This window comes from Poecilia reticulata, chromosome 6, assembly GCF_904066995.2.
Source record: "Poecilia reticulata chromosome 6, P_reticulata-male-v2, whole genome shotgun sequence".
NCBI classification, from domain to species: Eukaryota; Metazoa; Chordata; class Actinopteri; order Cyprinodontiformes; family Poeciliidae; genus Poecilia; species Poecilia reticulata.
Genome location: NC_088835.1, coordinates 5,948,703 through 5,966,217, shown reverse-complemented (window position 1 = coordinate 5,966,217; position 17,515 = coordinate 5,948,703). Strand labels below are relative to the sequence as shown.

The 17,515-nt window shown below is 41.8% G+C and overlaps 1 protein-coding gene across 4 annotated transcripts in view; it reads left to right on the top strand.

Moving 5' to 3' along the window:
• LOC103465716 (transcription factor SOX-6-like) overlaps positions 1-6,955 on the top strand; it is a 146,501-nt gene extending 139,546 nt beyond the window's left edge. For all 4 annotated transcript variants that reach the window (XM_008410808.3, XM_008410809.3, XM_008410806.3 and 1 more), the window contains one exon: positions 3,000-6,955. In XM_008410808.3, coding sequence (XP_008409030.1) covers positions 3,000-3,345 — 346 coding nt within the window. In that variant the 3' untranslated portion in view covers positions 3,346-6,955. The remainder of the gene's footprint in view (positions 1-2,999) is intronic.
• The last annotated feature ends 10,560 nt before the right edge of the window (positions 6,956-17,515 follow it).

Genomic DNA, 17,515 nt, shown 5'->3' with positions numbered 1-17,515 from the left:
AGCACCCGTCATATTAAAAGCAGCTCAAAATGCTGATCTATTAAGATCTTAGAGTAACAAAATGCTGCACACATTTATTGTAAATAAAAAGCGTGGTCAGAGATTGTCACAGTGCAATAACCTTAGCTAAAATTACAAATGTTGTAACATAATTTCATTTAACCTAAAATGACTTGTTCTGCTTCTAAAATAATAATAATAATTATTGAATAGTCTTAATATTTTAAATGTCATCAAATGTTTTAACTTTTTTAAGTGATAGTTTGGAGAGTTTGGAGTGAGAGTTTCTTTTAGACATTCCATTCAGTAGCTAACTCTCATGGCCTTCGTTTAGTAGCATAGGCTAGTTGTTCAGTTCAGGAAGCTGAAGCTAAAGGCTAGCCTTTTGCTAGCTCTTCCTAAAAGAGGTTAGAAGCATTTCAATTCAAACGTAACAAAGGTTATTAATAGCATTCACACAACCTACGACATTTTTTATTAGAATTATTTTAAGATGGCAGACGTATCGCTTGATAGCCTCTAGCTTCAGCCAGTGGACCAACTAATCTGTGTTTTATTTTAAATGAAGACATCAAGAGTCTATTGCAGATGAGATATAAACTATTTATTATGTTTCAACTGAAATTTACTTTCAAAATGCTTAACTTTTCTTTTTTTTGTTTGTGATGCTGCCTGCTTTCTGCTCCTTTGCATTAAACGTTGTTGCTAGCATGCTAACTACTGTTAACATTCTAATGAGAGTGATGTGCGATTTTCCATTAGTTTTCACATCGTTCCATTTCCCCCCTAATGGACAATTTTGTCCGTCGTGACAGGAAAGTGAAAAATCAGGAGTGTGCAGAAACAAGCAGGGGAGGGGCAGCATCATGTTACTCTGTACTCCATACAGTCTGTGAAGACTTCAATCCAGATTTTTATTTTAAAAAGAAGGATTTTATTTTTAAAACATCAGTATTCTAACTTTGAGCATTTAATTTAGGCAAAATACTTTATGATAAGCACTTTGGTTATTTTGCATTTTATTGTTTTTTTATGTACTTCTGTACAAAATGTTGTCATTTGAAGGTATTTTTAAAAAAAAATTGTAATACAAGAAGGTAAAAATGAACTATCAACATATAAAATGTTTTCTCTTTCCTCAGAGCAGTATTTGTGCTATTTTACTAAATGTTTCGATGACATCCGATTACTTTATTTGAGGCTTTATTCTCTCATGTGTGCTGCACTTGGAACCCTCATGGAAGGTTTGGAGCCCACTGCGGCTCCATCTGCGAAATCCTTCAAGCATTTGCTTAAGAACATTATATTTTTAAGAGAATAGTCAGACCAGAAAGGTAGGGGGCTGGGAGGGGAACAGTGGCATTGTCTTTAATGGGAACCAGTCGCGGCCGTGTTTAAAGCCATCTCAGTGGTCTGAGTTTGAGATGGATCTACCAGAGGCCGCGGCTTGAATCGGGAGCGATTTTTAATAGCTCGTCATTTATTAAATCAGGACAATGGCGGGTGCTTGCGGGCAGCGAAACCAGAGACAGACAGACAGAGTGGAATATGAAATGTAAGCAGATGTTTGAGAGGGGAAAGAGAGCGGGGCAGACGTCACAGGCTGAGTGCCACATTTTCTGTGTGTGTGGTCAAGTAAATGTGAAAAAATGCTCAGGCTCAACCGAGGCCTGGACTTTCAGTTAGAGCCGCGCCGCTAATTCATGGCACAGTCCACACAGCTAAACCAGGGGCGTCTTAATGTGGCAACGAGGACAGGCGAAGACATGTTGGGTGAGAAATGATTTCCCCGCTTCATGTGGTGCGTTTGTTTAAACAGTGTTTAGCCTCATCCCATTTATATGTCTGCAGGCTAATTAGCTCATCCTGCTGCTAGCAGGTAGCGCTCAGTGCTAGCGGCAGGCTGGTCCGGAAGACAAGCTTTACACTCAAGTTTGTTTTTCTTTTCTTTTAATCCCAACAGCAGGTTCACATTCAAGAATTTTTAGAAAAACATCCCAATTTACTTTAAAGCTACCATTAACTTCTTCATGTTAAAGTTTTATATCCATCTGGGTTTTGAATTACTCTTTATAAAGAAAAGTAAGCTCACCTTCTCTTGTCATAATTGACTGTGATTTGTATTCAGTTTACGAGAATACTTGAACCCCAGAGAGGTTAGCTAGGCCCCTGCCAAAATGTTAGGAAATCTGTCAGCAGAACACCAACTATGTTCTGTTTGGCTAGCCTGTTAGCATGCTGGTTTCAGCTTTTATGTACCAACACATGGAACAAAAGAGAAAATTAAATAAAATAGCTCTAGTTCTTCAGTGCAGATAAATTACATTTTCTCTTTGTTATAACTCCCCAAATTGTTCCAGTCCATTTTTAGCCTGCTGATGTAGCCAAAATCTATGAGTGACCATGCTGTGCTTGTGCTTGCAGTTACAGTAAAACAAGCAAAAAAAAACAAAAAACAAATTAAAGCAAAACACATATACTCTTTCACTTTTAGGGTGTAATTTTATAAGATATACACATTTCATGTAACATTCGAAAACAATTTATACCTCAAATGGTGACTTAAGCTTATAAAGTAAGTCACCATTTGAGCCAGTTGAGTTTGGGTTGTACTGTAGCAACGGTTGTTTGTTAGCAAAAAGCTAAGACATCTGGCCTTAGAGGAGTTCATGTCGCTGTCTGACTATCTGTGAAAGGTCGCCATGGCAATTAAAAACAAGCTTAGTTCATTATTTTACAGTGGGGAATCTTCCAGAAGTGAAGCCATTGAGTGAATCTGATTCTGTTTAATCGAAATTATTTCAGAACTCGGCAAAGATGTTAAGTTTTGAACTGAAATAGGATGTCTGTGTTTTTGACCTGGACTGTATTTGCATACAGACTTTTAGAATCCACCATGGCGAAGATATGTGTTTGAAGTTGTGTGTTGTAGTTCACCAGAATTTAACATGGGTTTTCTTTCTCTCTCCTTATTTTATTCTATTTTTTTCAAATCTCAGGCCTCAACCCCAGATTTCTCTGGGCAACAGCTCAGGAGGCGTTGGAGTTTACCCGGGCGCGATAACCATGGCGACAACGGCGACGCCCTCCCCACATCTGACCTCGGACTGCTCGAGCACGTCAGCCAGCCCCGAACCGAACATCCCCGTCATCCAGAGCACGTACGGGGTTAAGTCCGAGCCCGGCGGCGGTGGCAGCAACGGTACGGGCGTCGGCGCCATGGATCTCCCCGGTGACCCCGCAAACGGAGACGACGACATGGACATGTACGAGGACTTTGAGGACGAGCCCAAATCGGACTATAGCAGCGAGCACGAGACGCGGGAAGTGGTCAGCGCCAACTGACCACGATCGGGGGGGTGATGAGTAAAAAAAGAAAAACCATGACAAAAACAACGACTCCCTTTACGTCCAGAGACGAACTCTGAGAACAAAGTTCATCACGGAGACCTCCAGGCAGACTTCCTACCGAGCATGCCCAGGCAAGATCCGAAAGACTTGTGGAACAGTGTCTTGACAGGCGCCCCGTTGAAGAAAAAGGGGCCGGCGAGGGAGAAGGTGTCCCACGAACACGACCTCAACAATCATTCAGACTTTGAGCTGACAAGGAGCTGCAGTTTCCTACACTCTGACAATCGTTAAAGGAACAAGAAGAGCGAGAGAGAAAGAAAGCGAGACAACGAACAAATGAGCATCATAACGCGGTGTGGTTTGTAGAGAGCATGCATGGGGTTTTTTTTCACGCATCACAAAATGCTCTTTGACAGCTATTTGGTCTTAAATGTGTAAAAGAGTGTGTTAGTTTTACTATTACGGCGTATTTGACTTTTTGTGACCCCGTTTGGTTTTCTGTTCCATCGATCTCTCTGACAGGTCTCACTGCCTGTACAAACTCTGGACTGTCGGAACTTGAAATTTCAAAAGTTTTTAATATAAATTCTGATTTGTGTTACTTTCTTAGTCTTACCTTAGTTTCATCATAGTGCTAAGCCTTTTCTCCCCTTACAAACTGCTTATATTACGTTACTGTTAGTTGTTTTTTTTTTTTTTAAGAAATATCCCAGCTCAGGTATGATGTGCCAGCTTGTGAATGTCGGGTTTTTTTTCTTTGTTTCCATAGAAGTAGGACTCTTAGATGTTCCATAGATAGGATTTTTCAGACTGTCATTGAAATATAGGGAGTTAAATCCCTTATAATTATTATTATTATTATTTTTATTATTATTAAGGAAGGAAAAACCCATACATTGTACAGTTTTCTTCAGATGTGCCAAACATTCACGTTGTCCCGGGATGTTGTAGTCTTAATTTCCAATGCTGCAAAAAAAAAACGAAGAAAAAAAAGTCTTATACAATCATGTTTTTTCTATCTGGTGTGATAGACTGTTTTTTTTTTTGTTCTTGTTTTTCTGTAAAATGCTGGTTCCCCTCCTGATCCAGTCACAGTCAGAGCTCAGGGAGGACACGTCTTCATCACGCTTTGCCCCAGTCACACGAACGCATAGCTTTGTGTTGCTCCAGGAATCTGTTTCACTTCGAGACACATCGTAGCAGAGTAGCTCATTTTATTTCCAACTGCACTGGTGCTTTCATGAACCATGTTGCTCTGAGTTCCTTCAATCAATCAATCAATCAATCAAATTTTATTTGTATAGCACATTTCAGCAGCAAGGCATTTCAAAGTGCTTTACATAATTAAAATAAAAACAGAAATAAACAGTGAGAAAGAGAAAGAGATTAAAAAAACCCAGTAGAACTGTAGTTCTACTGGGTTCACGCCAAACCAGTTTGCTGGAAGCTCAGCGTAGTGCTGTATCAGCACTTATGACCGTCCCTTTAAATCAGGCTATGGACAGAGGTACTTTTTAGCTTTTTATTTTTTTACATCTTAAATTAATAATTTCTGAAGTGATGGTTTGTTAAATGGTTAGAAGCACTTGATATTTTACCTGAATTACGTGACTCTTATTTACTATAAATCCAGATTAGTTTGAGTTTGAGGCGGCGCGCGCTAGCTTGTCCAAGAGGAGCTGAACATAAAACGGGCTCTTAAGGTTTTAAGACAGGTCTTGTCTCAAAATGTCTTACAATGTAGCCAAATGGTTTTTTGTTTTTTTGTTTGTTTTTTACAAACTATTGCTCTATAAATGCATCCATAAGGATTTTAGTAGGTGATTTATAATTATCTTGAGACTATACATGACAATATAATAATATCTGATACAATACAATAATATCTAATTTAAAAAAAAATCTGTATGTGTATATGTTAATAATAAAAAAAGAAAATCTTCATCAAGGTGCATCTCTACCATAAACTACACTGTTTAGTTTTTTTTTTTTAAAGTAGATGATGAATATTTAAATGAGAAAAAAGAGGTCGGAGGTCGTGCGCTGCTGATTAGCTTCCTGTGTGAAACATATAGAAAGAGTGGAACATGTGAAATGGTTCTGCTCAAACTTGCTGCCTGATGTGATATTCATAGTCAGAAAAATGAAAGGTGTTTAAGCAGTTTGAGTGAGAGCTAGTTTATATTAACACCAGCCTGGTTTTCAGTGAGTTAGTTTCTGCGAGCGCTATACGTTTCTCTCAGGAAACGAATATTTCTGTCCCTTCGCCTCCTACCTTCAAGAAAATCACTGTAAATATGCGTCCAGTGGAAACATAATTACAGTTTAGGCATTTGTAAATTGACATTCCCATGGACTGTTTTTAAGATTGTTTTTCTTTTTAAGATGGTAGAAGTTCATATTTGTCATTGCTCCTCTCGGACTAGACGTTAACTTCAGTCTTCTGGTTTGACTAATCTGGATTTATCCAAAACATTTTTTTGTTCACCTTTCAACAGAACCTCACTTAAAAAAATCATGACCTGCCCCTTTAAGAATTGCTGAGTCCTAAAAGGATGTTTGAAGCTGTTCGTACTCAGAATCAGACGAAAGGTGGGAGAGCCGTCTCAGAGAGGTTCTGCTAAAAAGATGTGATTATTGTAGGTTTTGTGTTTTCAATTTGTCCTAAAATGTCTCCTAGCTTGTTTGCTATAATCGTCCTCTTAGAATAATGTGGAAAATATCTGAAAACTCATACATTTAAAGGCAAAATTAAACGGGTCTGTTATTCTAAAACGATGACCTGTTGTATTTTCGTATAGTTCAAAATTAGCTGGACAGAGCTTTCCTCACCATAATGATGCCGAGGGGAAAATATTTGTGCTCACTCATATGTCAAATCTTTTTTTTTTTTCATTTCAAAAAACTGTTTCCCTGAGTGCTTTTTAAACATTTCTTTCATTTTCTGCTTCATGACAAAATTTCTCCTCACAACCATTTCCATCTGTATTTATTAGAACTGAGCATTAGCTTTAGCTCCTGTTACATTTCTGTCAGCATCATACACATATTAAGCACTGGATATTAATTCTGATGTACTTTTTCTGTTTTTTTTTTTTTTATTGACTAATGTGAAGTTATTGTTTGATTTAAAACATTACAAATTAGTCAAATGAAATCAGATTGTTTTATTTCTTTTTGAGGGGGGCCTCGGTGTTGCCAGGCTCCATTAAAATTGCCATTTCTTTCAAAGCATTTTTTTATTATTATTATTATTATTATTTCATTTATTTAAGCGAACTTTGTTTCTCGCAGCTCTGATCGGGCCACGCCGCCTCTGGTCTCTTTTGACAAAGAAAAAAGAAAAAAAAGGTAAACCTCATGCTCTTGTTAGTCGTGACCTGCGGAGGCAGAGCACACGTTTCCACGGTCACACACATTTTTATTTTTATTCTTTTTGTTTTTTCTTCTTTTTTTGTGATGAGTATTGTATTTGAAATTTCAATTGTGCGTTTTAACATTTCATTGTATTTATTAGCCTGCTTTGGCTCTAAAAAGTGTCAGTACAACTTGGTGAGAGAGACAATCTGAAAAAAAATATATATGAATAAAAAAAAAGACTTCAGATTAATGTTGAAGTGTTATTTGCTATGTGTGTGTGTGCGTGTGTGGGTGTGTGTGTGTGTGTGTGAAAGCAGTGGGACAGGTAGTTCTTTATACATTTCTATTTCCATTGCTCTAAATGGAGCTCACTTTTTCTTTTCTTCCAAGAATCTAATAATTTCCAACACAAGGCTTTCTGTTTCCAAAGCCTGACTATTCCCCTCAGTCTTTATATTTTTGGTGGCCCATTACAGTAAATGTGGCCTATTGTTCCACTGTGTGTGTGAGTGAGGTAACGCTACACACACTGACTGTGCTGCGGTGTAAACGCCACGGCGCCGGCGCTCGCTGCAGCCAATCCAGCGACACAAACGGAGAACTCAGCCACATGCGACCACATAATAAATCTAATTGTAATTCCCAAATCAACTGTAGCGTCACCCTTCGAGGGGCGCCGACAAGTTTGTCGCACTCCTTTGTAAGATTGCGTGTGTGCGTGTGTGTGTGTGTGTGTGTGTGTGTGCGTGTGTGTGTGTGTGTGTGTGTGCGTTCTGTGCCATAACTGAGTTGGGAGGAGTGTTTGAAATCATTCTTGTACCGTTCCCATGTTCATCTCATTAACGAAGTCATCATAACTTACATTTCCTTTTCTTTTTCTTAAACATTTTGCACGTTTTTGCAAGTTGACAGATTGTGTGTGTGTGTGTGTGTGTGTGTGTGTGTGTGTGTGTGTGTGTGTGTGTGTGTGTGTGTGTGTGTGTGTGTGTGTGTGTTGATGGAAAGGTTTAAACACCTCAATACTTGACAGTAGTTTATAACATGATAAACTTTGGTATGCAGCAAAGGCATCGTCATGGAAACCTACGCCTGTTCTTGTTCCAACTTTATTAACTTTATGGGCACAAAACTTTTTTATTTTTATATTTATTAAATCAACTGAGTTATTAAAAGAGTTTCAAGGAAGAAACAAAAAGAATGTTTTGTTTTATTATCTTTGCATCGTCGAATCAGATAAACAGAAAAAACTAAAAAATGTTTTCAAAATAAAATGAAAAAAGTTGGAAAACATTTTTATTTTCAATAAAATAAAATATTTCCATAGGATGATCAATAGTATAAAAAACACAAATTAACATTTTTAAATGCTTAACAGTGTCAAGCTGTGTCTAATTTTTGTTACCTCACACTTTAGTGTTTATGCTTCTTTTCTTAGTTTTATGGCAAAGTTAAAACAATAAAAGCTGCAATAGAACTGATGACTGTTCACAGCAATGATTTAGAAAAAAGAGATTTTGTAAGAAATGGTTGACTCTCCAGTGACGGCCAACATGTTCCCAGCATTTTCAACAACAATGTTTCATGTATTTGTTACCTGAACTGAAGGTACCTGTTTCTTAAAAAATAATTAAAAAAAAAACAGACATGCACAAAATGTTCATATTTTGTCTGATGTTGCCACATGCAGGATTTTCTGTGGCTTATATTTAAAATTCAGGGCAGGAGTTGCTGATATTTTAGGTTGATATATTTTATTTTGCTTTTTTGGTTTTTTTTGACCAGAGATCACAAATGTTCCATTTTCTTCCATGTGGAACCTTTGCAGTAGTACTAATTGCTAGTTTATAATCTTATTTTAAATGAACCCAAACAAAATGCTCCTTTTTTTTAAAGTATATTTATGTATCATTTTGCCATTTTCAACACTTTTCCGAACAATTTATAGCCAAAAATGTCTTGTGCTCCATAAGCCATAATTGAAAGAACTTGTTTTTAAAGCTCAGATAACTTTTTTGTGAATTAGTGCTAAATAAAACTAACAAGGAGAGCTTTTATTTTGAAACAGGAAATTAAACCGTGATGTGTTTTGAGCAACTTTTTTTTTTCCTGTTATTGTTCCTCTAATTGGCTATTTGCAGTTTAAGTGAAAATCATTAGTTTTATTTATCAAATGGTCTCCTTGGTGATCAGTCCGACGCTCCCGTCTCCAGGCTGCCAGCAGTGAGTCGGACCCGGTTCTGCTGCCAAAGGTCGTCCCTGCTGTTCATGATCTTTACGGACAGAATTTCGAGGCGCAGCCAAAGTGTTGAGGGGATCAGTTTTAGTGGCCTCCGGTTCGGGCCACTGCCTTTTTTCTTTTTTTTTTTTTTTTGCAGATGATGTGGTTCTGTTGGCTCCATCAGACCGTGATCTCCAGCTTTCCACTGGAGCCAAGTGTGAAGTGGCTGGGATGGAAATCAGCACCATACTGAACAGTTTGGTCACTAGAGCACTTTGTTTGGCATCTTGTTAAAAGAAGTTTAACCCATAGGAATGGCTTAAGGGTAAATTTAACTGGTTTTGAACTTTTTAAAGCCTCTGTATATCCGTCGTCTGCGACTGATTATGTTAATAAATGTGGTGAGAGAGCCCCAATAAGCCAACAAAAGAAGTAAAAATAAAAATAAAAAAAAGGAAACATGGTTTATAATATGGTTTATGGTTTATAATATTTATAATATTGGGTTTGTCTATGTTCTGCCTGGGTGTAAAAACCGACAACACAGAAACAAAAAAAAAAGCTTCATGCAGTTTATTTTTACCCAGTTCTTAAGTTGGTTTGGGACATAGAACACTCATCGTACGTATAAAAATTTAACAAACTTGCTAAAAAAAAAGTCGCGTGTTTCTGGTCAGTGAAAAAGGAACATTAGACTAAAGGAAAGAGAGTTATTCTGGGCTTACCTTAGAAAACAGACACCAGGAAGCTACTTCTAGCTTCATTGGAACACATGGAAACCTGCTTGATACCTGCCTGTGTTCCCATGTTGCCTTGGCACCCCGGTCTCTTCAACCCACACCTGAACAGTGAACGTCCGGGTACCTTTGTGCTATATTTAACCTGCTCTGAGGAAAAGAAAGAGTGCAGCTGTTTTATAACACTTCAGGCTGCATCCAAACCAGCCCAGCTCAGTCAGCTTTAATCGAACTCCGGTTCGTTTGTCTTGAACGTCCGGTTCGTTTGGGGACGCGTGAATCGCCTCTGGTCCGCCTCCAAACTTGGGTCTCAGTTTGAGTGAAGTGAACTCTGGCGAATGCATATGTGGATCCAAGAGGACCGGAAAAGTTTCCAAAGGTAGGAAGCGGATTACAGCGCAGGGCATTCTGGGTAAATGCAAATAAAAGTCTAAGAAACAACTCATCTTTTACCAGAGACATAAAAGAAATCCTGCAGCCGCTAAAGTCTGATGCCACTTTTGTTAAGAAGGAAATTACGCTTATGTATTCTGAAGATTTCGTGTCGTTTTCTTCAGTGGTTCTGGGTGCAGCGCCCCCACAGGCGAGGGTGGGAACAGGTTTTTCTATTGGTTTTGTGTGTTTGACAGAGAGCAGTGTGAAGGCAAACGGTTGAAGGTGAAAATGTAACAAATGTTGAAGTAATTGTTTCTAGTTTCCAACATGTAGAGTTTTGTGTTCCACAGAGTCCCGCAGGTGAAACAATCCCTGGTAAACGAAGATTCAGACAAAGACTCTCAACAGTTACAACTCAGAGGACTAAAGTTTGCTGATCTGTCAGTCTCTGAAGAGGATCTCTGGAAACCACATCAGGTGGGTGATCCTTCACTTCCTGTTTGTCCTTCCAGTTACTCACTCAGCCGTCTGTTTCTGACAGCCGAGCCCAAGAAGAAACTACCGATTATCTTCACATTCTTATTTTTGCAAGTAAACCTCGTTTAACCTTTCCTAGAGTGTAGATGAAGTCAGTGTTTTTCAAAGTGAGAGGCTGCCAGGGGGTGCTGTGGGGGCTTCAGAAAGTTGGAGGTAAGATGAAAAAAAAATGTTTTTTTTATTTAATCCCATATCTATAATTCAATCATATTTTTAAAAAAAATAAAATGTAAAAAAAGTAATTTATTTAAAAAAATGTAAGCTCATTTTCTGATTGGCTGCCAGTCAAATTCATTATTCTGCTATGTTCCAAAAGCTAACATAGCTAGCAAGAAATGGAAATATGTCTGACAACAAAAAGACAAAAGGAACCACTGCAAAACCCAACAAGAACTGCAGGGGAAACATCAAAATCGATGATGTGAGTAACATGAAACATTACAGATTTTCATATGATGAAAAAATTATATTATCTGATAACATTTTCTGCCACAGAACTCCTGGTCATCTAAAACCAGGAGGTTTGAGCAGCATTTAAGCTAGATGAATGTAATAATTATTGAATAGTGGATAAAGACACATTCTAAAGCCCATGTTTCTTTACATATTTTGTAGCATCGTCTGTGGGTTTGCAGACTGAAGCTAATGCTCTTTGGTGGGGACAACTTTTTAATATACAGAAGTGTGTTATGAAGTTTTTTGAAAACTTGGATGTTTCTGAGTGTTAGGAAAGTAAAATAAAAACATTTGACCTTCACAATAGCCTAGTTTAGGTCTAATTGAACCTTGAAGCTTCATTATTGTGAATCGGTTGAGTTTTTGGAAATCTTCCTGATAATCTTTGAGGAGCTGTGACATAAAAAAATGGGGGCAAATATTAATAATCACAATAATTACCTAGCCATGCTGTGATGGTAAATGTTTCTTTCAGCTCAGTGATTATACACACTTTGAATTTACCTTCCTTTCTCGTGGCTCTGCCGTGTGTGGGGATGATGAGGTTTAATGACGCCTCTTTCTTCATGAAAGCCGGCTGGATGAGGGCCTCGAGGCAAAAACCCACGTTTTGATTCTTCAAATCCATACTGAAGAGCGAGGGGGAACCACGTCCTTCCTTTTCTCTCTTCGTTTACCTCTCCTTAGCAATCGGCCATGTAGATCAAGAGAATTGTAAATTGTAAACACAAAAGACGGCCCCCTTCATGACCTCTCTTCTTCAGATGTGTTGAAGAGGCTTCTTCAGGGAGGCATCAAAGCGGAGCGGCCATGATGCTGACTACTTTGGGTTTGTGGCGCTTAAAACATTCAAATGCTCGTCAGTCCAGATGAGTTTAATTGGCCTCACACTCACACTTTGTGTATATATATATATATATATATATATATATATATATTATATTATATATATATATATATATATATATATATATAAATAAATTATTAAATGATTCTATGTAGTTGGAAAAGACATTATATTGGAACTCAAAGGATATAGAAAAGATGGGATGTAGAAAATTAAAAAGTCATGAATGTTGCTTTCATGATTTACTGGAGAAAATGCAAGAGATTCTGAAAACTGAACTAAAATGACGATCACTGACTGAATGTCACTTTTAACAGGGATTTAAAATAAGCTTCTAGGTCGTATGGAAATATAAGAAAAACATATGTGTTGCCAGTTGATGCGGGTCCTACCCATTAGGTAGCAGGCGAAGAGGGAAGGTGCGAGATCCCATCGCCCCAAAAAGATTGGGCGTAGGATGATCTTGATGAGCCCTTGAACCGAGACAAGCACCCTCAGGAGCTGTCCGGTGGACCAGGACCCAGTGTGGCAGTAGACAACCCAGGCCAGGATAAATCCGAGTTGCTCAGTGGTACTCACTTGGATGGGTGCGAAAAGTGTAGAGGGAAGAGAGAAGTTGGTTGAAGAATTGAATTCCATGTCGTCCCTTCTTGTCTCTTGGTTTAGGTCCAGTCTTGATTGCAGTGGTGAAGATCGGCGAATGGCTCGCTGGCTCCCGGCAGCCTCCTCTTATGCTGAAACAGGCTCCTCCTCTGGGGGGAGGGGCCGGTAGTCCTTCCTCTCGCGTTTGCAAAGCATTTTTAGCCACTCCTTCACGACAACCACTCCCAGGATTAGGGCAATGGCTCCGCCCAGGAAGCCCAGCAAATATGGCCATAACATGCTCAAAGCATTTAGCAACCAATGCTCGATAATACTGAAGCCTCCTCCAACCACATTTCCAACCTCCTCAACTACATCCATAACAGTAGAAGTCAGGGTAGAGCCCAAAGTCTCGTACCAGTAACACGCATGTTGTTGGCCACCCGTTCCACATTTCTGCCACACTTCCTTGGAACTGTTACAGGTGAGATTAGAATAGAGAAGGTTAGGGCCTACCCAGTCAAAACCATGGTCCATTTCTTCGTCGCATAGACTTTTCCGGAATGCATGGCCTTCTGCGATGGCTATGAGAGTGTCGGGGATGGCAGGGACAGGGAGACCTACAATCTTCTTGCGCTTTTGTAGCTGGTATCCCAAAATCGCATCAGTGCAGGTTTTTGCCCTTACGATCGCTCTTCGCCATGTCCCTGCAATCTTTCGCCAAACTACATCAGATGCATGGGTGTCATATTCATCCGCATAATGTTCCGTGCAGTAATCTTCCCAACCCGGGATTGTCTGACATGGTTTTCTTGCCAGCCCAATGGTACATTGGGTCTTGTTTTCATTGCAAGTCATGCGCCAGGGCCTTGGGAGGACGTAGTTGTCGGGTCTCCAAAAAATACCTGGCCAAATCATCCGATCTTTAGAGTAGACAGTGGCAATGTACTGGTATTTAATCCAATAGTTATGGGACACATTGAGGCAAGGCAGAACCCAAGCTTGCAGTTCTTCCTGTTGAAGTCCCCACCACTCCCAATCCCAGGCACGATGGTAGTCCTCGTACCAGGCACGGAGGACGAGTTTCGCTGTTTTGAAGGTGTCAGGACTCGGGCAGTGATATTTCCATGCAGCGTGGAAGGTGTTGCTGGTTTGCCATAGGTCACATCGCGGGGAGGACATCGTCTTCACCCATTCTGTGTCGTTAAGGCTATCAAAAATGCGTCGGGCTACACACTCATCAATTTGTGCAAACTGGTCCTTAGGGGCATTTAGGAGGTCATCTGGAGTTGGAAGTGGTTGTGTGCGCATGTCAGCAAAGTGCGGTCCTTTCAACCCGGCAGGGGAGCGAACTGCCCCCTCCGGGAAATCTCCTATGAAGAATACTTGATCTGTTGCTATACCAGTCCAGGGAAACGAGTCATTCAACCAAGGTTCTATTTCTGTTTGCACGGTTCTGGCTCGGGTCCACGAGAATGACCAATCTTCCTTCAGAGCCAAAACTATGTGATTTTGTCCGGTGCAACTAACATATTTGTTCCATAGGCATGCATTTAGGACACCAAATTTAGTCTTATAACATTCTTGCTGGTCAGCCTGATACATGAACCGTCTGGGTCCCTGTCTAATCAGGAAGGCTGTGATGTTTTCCCAGACGGGCTGTGCTGGTTGCCCCGTCGGTCGTGTCCGAGTGCTGTTACTAGCAGTTCGGTTCTGATACAGGGTCTCGGTGTCAATTTCGTCTTCTTCACAATTCAGATGATAATCTCCCCAAAACTCCTTCCGTGGGAGCCAAGTCCTGCAGCCTGAGGACCTGTGTGGGGCCGAATAAATCACCTCGGTGTCCCAGTATCCTTGGGACGGTGCCAGCGCCAGGGGTCGGCAGGCTCTGTTGCAATGCCATTCTGGCATGCCGTGGTCTGGATGGATCCAGTTGCATCGGGCCGTCTGTCGCTCTTTCTGATGCATGATCCTTACCCAGCAGATCACTCCATCTTTGAGGAGGCTGTAGCTGTAGATCTCCCAGGTGCGGTTTAGGAGGTCATCAATCATGGAGTCATTTAGATTATAAGCTCTGCTTTCCACATATTTTTTCCCGTTTTCCTTCTTGAATAATTGACTTTGGTTATGAACAGAAGACTCGTTGTCCCATGGCACAAAAATAGAGGTGGTACTGGTATTCCAACAATTGAAAGTGAAGTACTTGGAGCGACCATAGGTAACCTTTGTATGCGTAAGGTGCCATGGCCCAACTCCTATGAAGTACAGGATGGCGATGAGAATAGTAGCAGTAACTAGTAGAGCCAAAAGCGTAAGCAAAGCTTTAATACAAAGTGGTATTTTCGTTCTCGTAGTCGTTTTTCGTAGCAAGGGTCGTTCAGGGGTGTCTGGTTCGTCGTCTGTGGTGGTATCCGAATCCGTAAGGTCATCCAGTAAACTCGCTCTTGTCCCCACTCGTCTTAAGCGGGTGTCTTCCATTTTGGGTTCTTCAAAGCGTAGGTCAGTGGTAGTCTGGGATCTGTCGTACCATGTGCGGTGCCGATCTTTGCTAAGGCTCTAGGGCGTCGCTGACGTCCTGCGGTTGTAGCTGCACGTCTGGTGGCTCGTCCTTGTAGCAGCGAGTTATATATTGGAGAGGGGTAGGGCAACTTAGGTTCCAACCCCCTCCACACCCACCTCCACAGAAATACTCTCCAACTATCTGGCCGAGGAAATGGGCCTTGGATCGTACCTTCTCTTAGTGCCTGATCCTGCCAGGCCTCATGCTTGTAGCCTAGCGGCACTGGCATTGTGACGTACGTACACAACGATTGCCCACGTAACGTCAGTCGTGTGCGGTATCCCCACGGTGGTGGAGTGTAAATCTTCAGGTGTGGCGGGTTGGGATAAACTCGGTCTAGTTCCAATTTTAGTGGGAGTCTGGTATTATTGAAAATGAAATCTTCTGGGTTTGCTTCCATTTTCACCACAGCTCTGGCCATACCTGGTGACGTAGTCCAGATGATCACGCCATTCACTGATATCTCGCAGTACAGGCCTTGCAATGGTTCCAGATAATGGGGTCCCCATCGCACCTGTATTTCTTTTCCCCCCAATGGCAGGTTTACTGTGTTAAAGATCCACGGGAGTCGTTGCTGGTAGGTCGGCGTACTCCCTGTGTGATTGATGGCCTCTGGAGACATTTTCCCTTTCCAAATCGGGAACTCCGCAGGGAGGAAGAAATATGAGTCATGCCACGGCCGTGGCGTTGCCTCCTCACTCCCCCGTACTACCTTCACCTCTTGTAGATTTGTGGGTCGAACATAGACGAGGTGGTTAAGGAAATAAGCCTCCGAAAGCGGGTAGGATTCGGTAAAGTCCTCTCGAGGGGTATCCAACAAGATTGAACTATTTGGGAGTTTCAGAAAGGGTCCTTTGTCTGAGAGTCCGGACCAGACTTCTGTTCCTACTTTAAATAATTTGCTTATAAAATACTTCTTCCCATTTTGATATTTATCTTTTCGCTGATTCGTAGACTTGACGACCTGACCCCTTCTGCCGGTGTATCCATCAGTTTTTTTTTTTTTTTTTTTTTTTTTTTTTTTTTTTTTTAATTTTTCTTCCTTCGTGCAAAAGTGGAGGAGAGCGACCGCCAAGCGCCGCCTCCGAGTCTTCTTCTTGGCTTCTCTGGCTCAGTACAGGACACAGTGGGGTAGACCTGGTCGTCCGAGACCACGGTGATTGTTGCTCCCACCGAATAGACTCCTTTATATGGAATGGTGAGCATCAGCACTGACAGTTGAACCGAACGGGTAGTGTCAGGATCAGAGGGCGTCTTCACTCTATGGGCCACGCCTCCTGGGACCTGCAGGACTCCGTCACGAAAGTTGCATTCTGCTGTTACACGGAACAGGGCCGACTTCTCCTTGGGTCTTGCTGCGTTGCTACCCCACCCATCCAGCTCAGTGGTGCAATAGTACAGATCCGACGTGCGTATCTCACCCTCTCTTGGCACGTCCGGCAAATCCACTATCGGGATGGTGCAGTCATTGATGGTTTCCAAAATCAGATGTGCCCAGGTAGTCAGTTCCCAGGGGCCCGTCCAGCCTCCGTTCACTGCCTGTGCTAAGGTGTCATCCGGAAGCCAACTTAATTCTTCTACAGAATTGGGGCCTGTCTGAGGCCGCAGCACTCGGAAAATGACTGGGGAATATGAGGTGTTCACTGGCGGGAAGGACAGGCCTGCTCGTGCAGGATCATAGGGCCATGCAGCGTGGACAGACTCCCAAAGAAAGTCATGCGGCCCTTCCGCCTTTCTCCAAATCCAGTCCTCTCTGACCGAGGGTCCCTCTGGGGTGTTAGGGGGAGCTGAAGGTCCTGGAGGCCAATATACTGAGGGTATGGGGCTCCCATAAGTGGGTTGGGCCCCCACGCAAGGTTGGAAGAATCTTAGGGAGCTGTAGTATCTTCTCACCTGCCAGCCATCAGCCTGTCCCGCTGCTGTCACCTCGTCCCTGCGGATTTGTTCCTCGCAGGTCGCACAGTAGATCAGTTTTTCTCCGTCCCACTGGCAGAGGCATCTTTTTGGTTCTTCTTCTCGCCATCCCCATTGATTTATCACCCGGGTTCGTGGCAGGTATCCTATTCGGCAATTTCCGCAAAACGTAATGCTTATAACCGAAACCGGGGAGACGGGGAGGCTTCGCAGCCCGTCCGCCGTTGACTCCTGCCGCCAGGGTTTGTCGCGGCCTGGTCCTTCCCAGGTGAGGGGGAGCTGGAGGACTGTTAGACATACTGGGCAACGGTCTTTGGTGCTACTCCACTTCAGCATTTCAGGTTCGTTTGACAGGACTCCATTTTTGGCCCAATCCAATTTCTTCAGGGCTCGTCCTGCCCAGATCCCTGAAGTTGTTCTCCTAATTACAACCACCCCTTTCACGGTGGCCAGTCCGAGATAGGGTGGAACGATACATGATGCACTGGCCATTTCACCGGCTTCTATTTCTCTCTAGTCAGGAACTGGCTTGAGCTGCTCAACTCCTTGGATCCCCCGTTTCTCCAGCAGTACCGTAT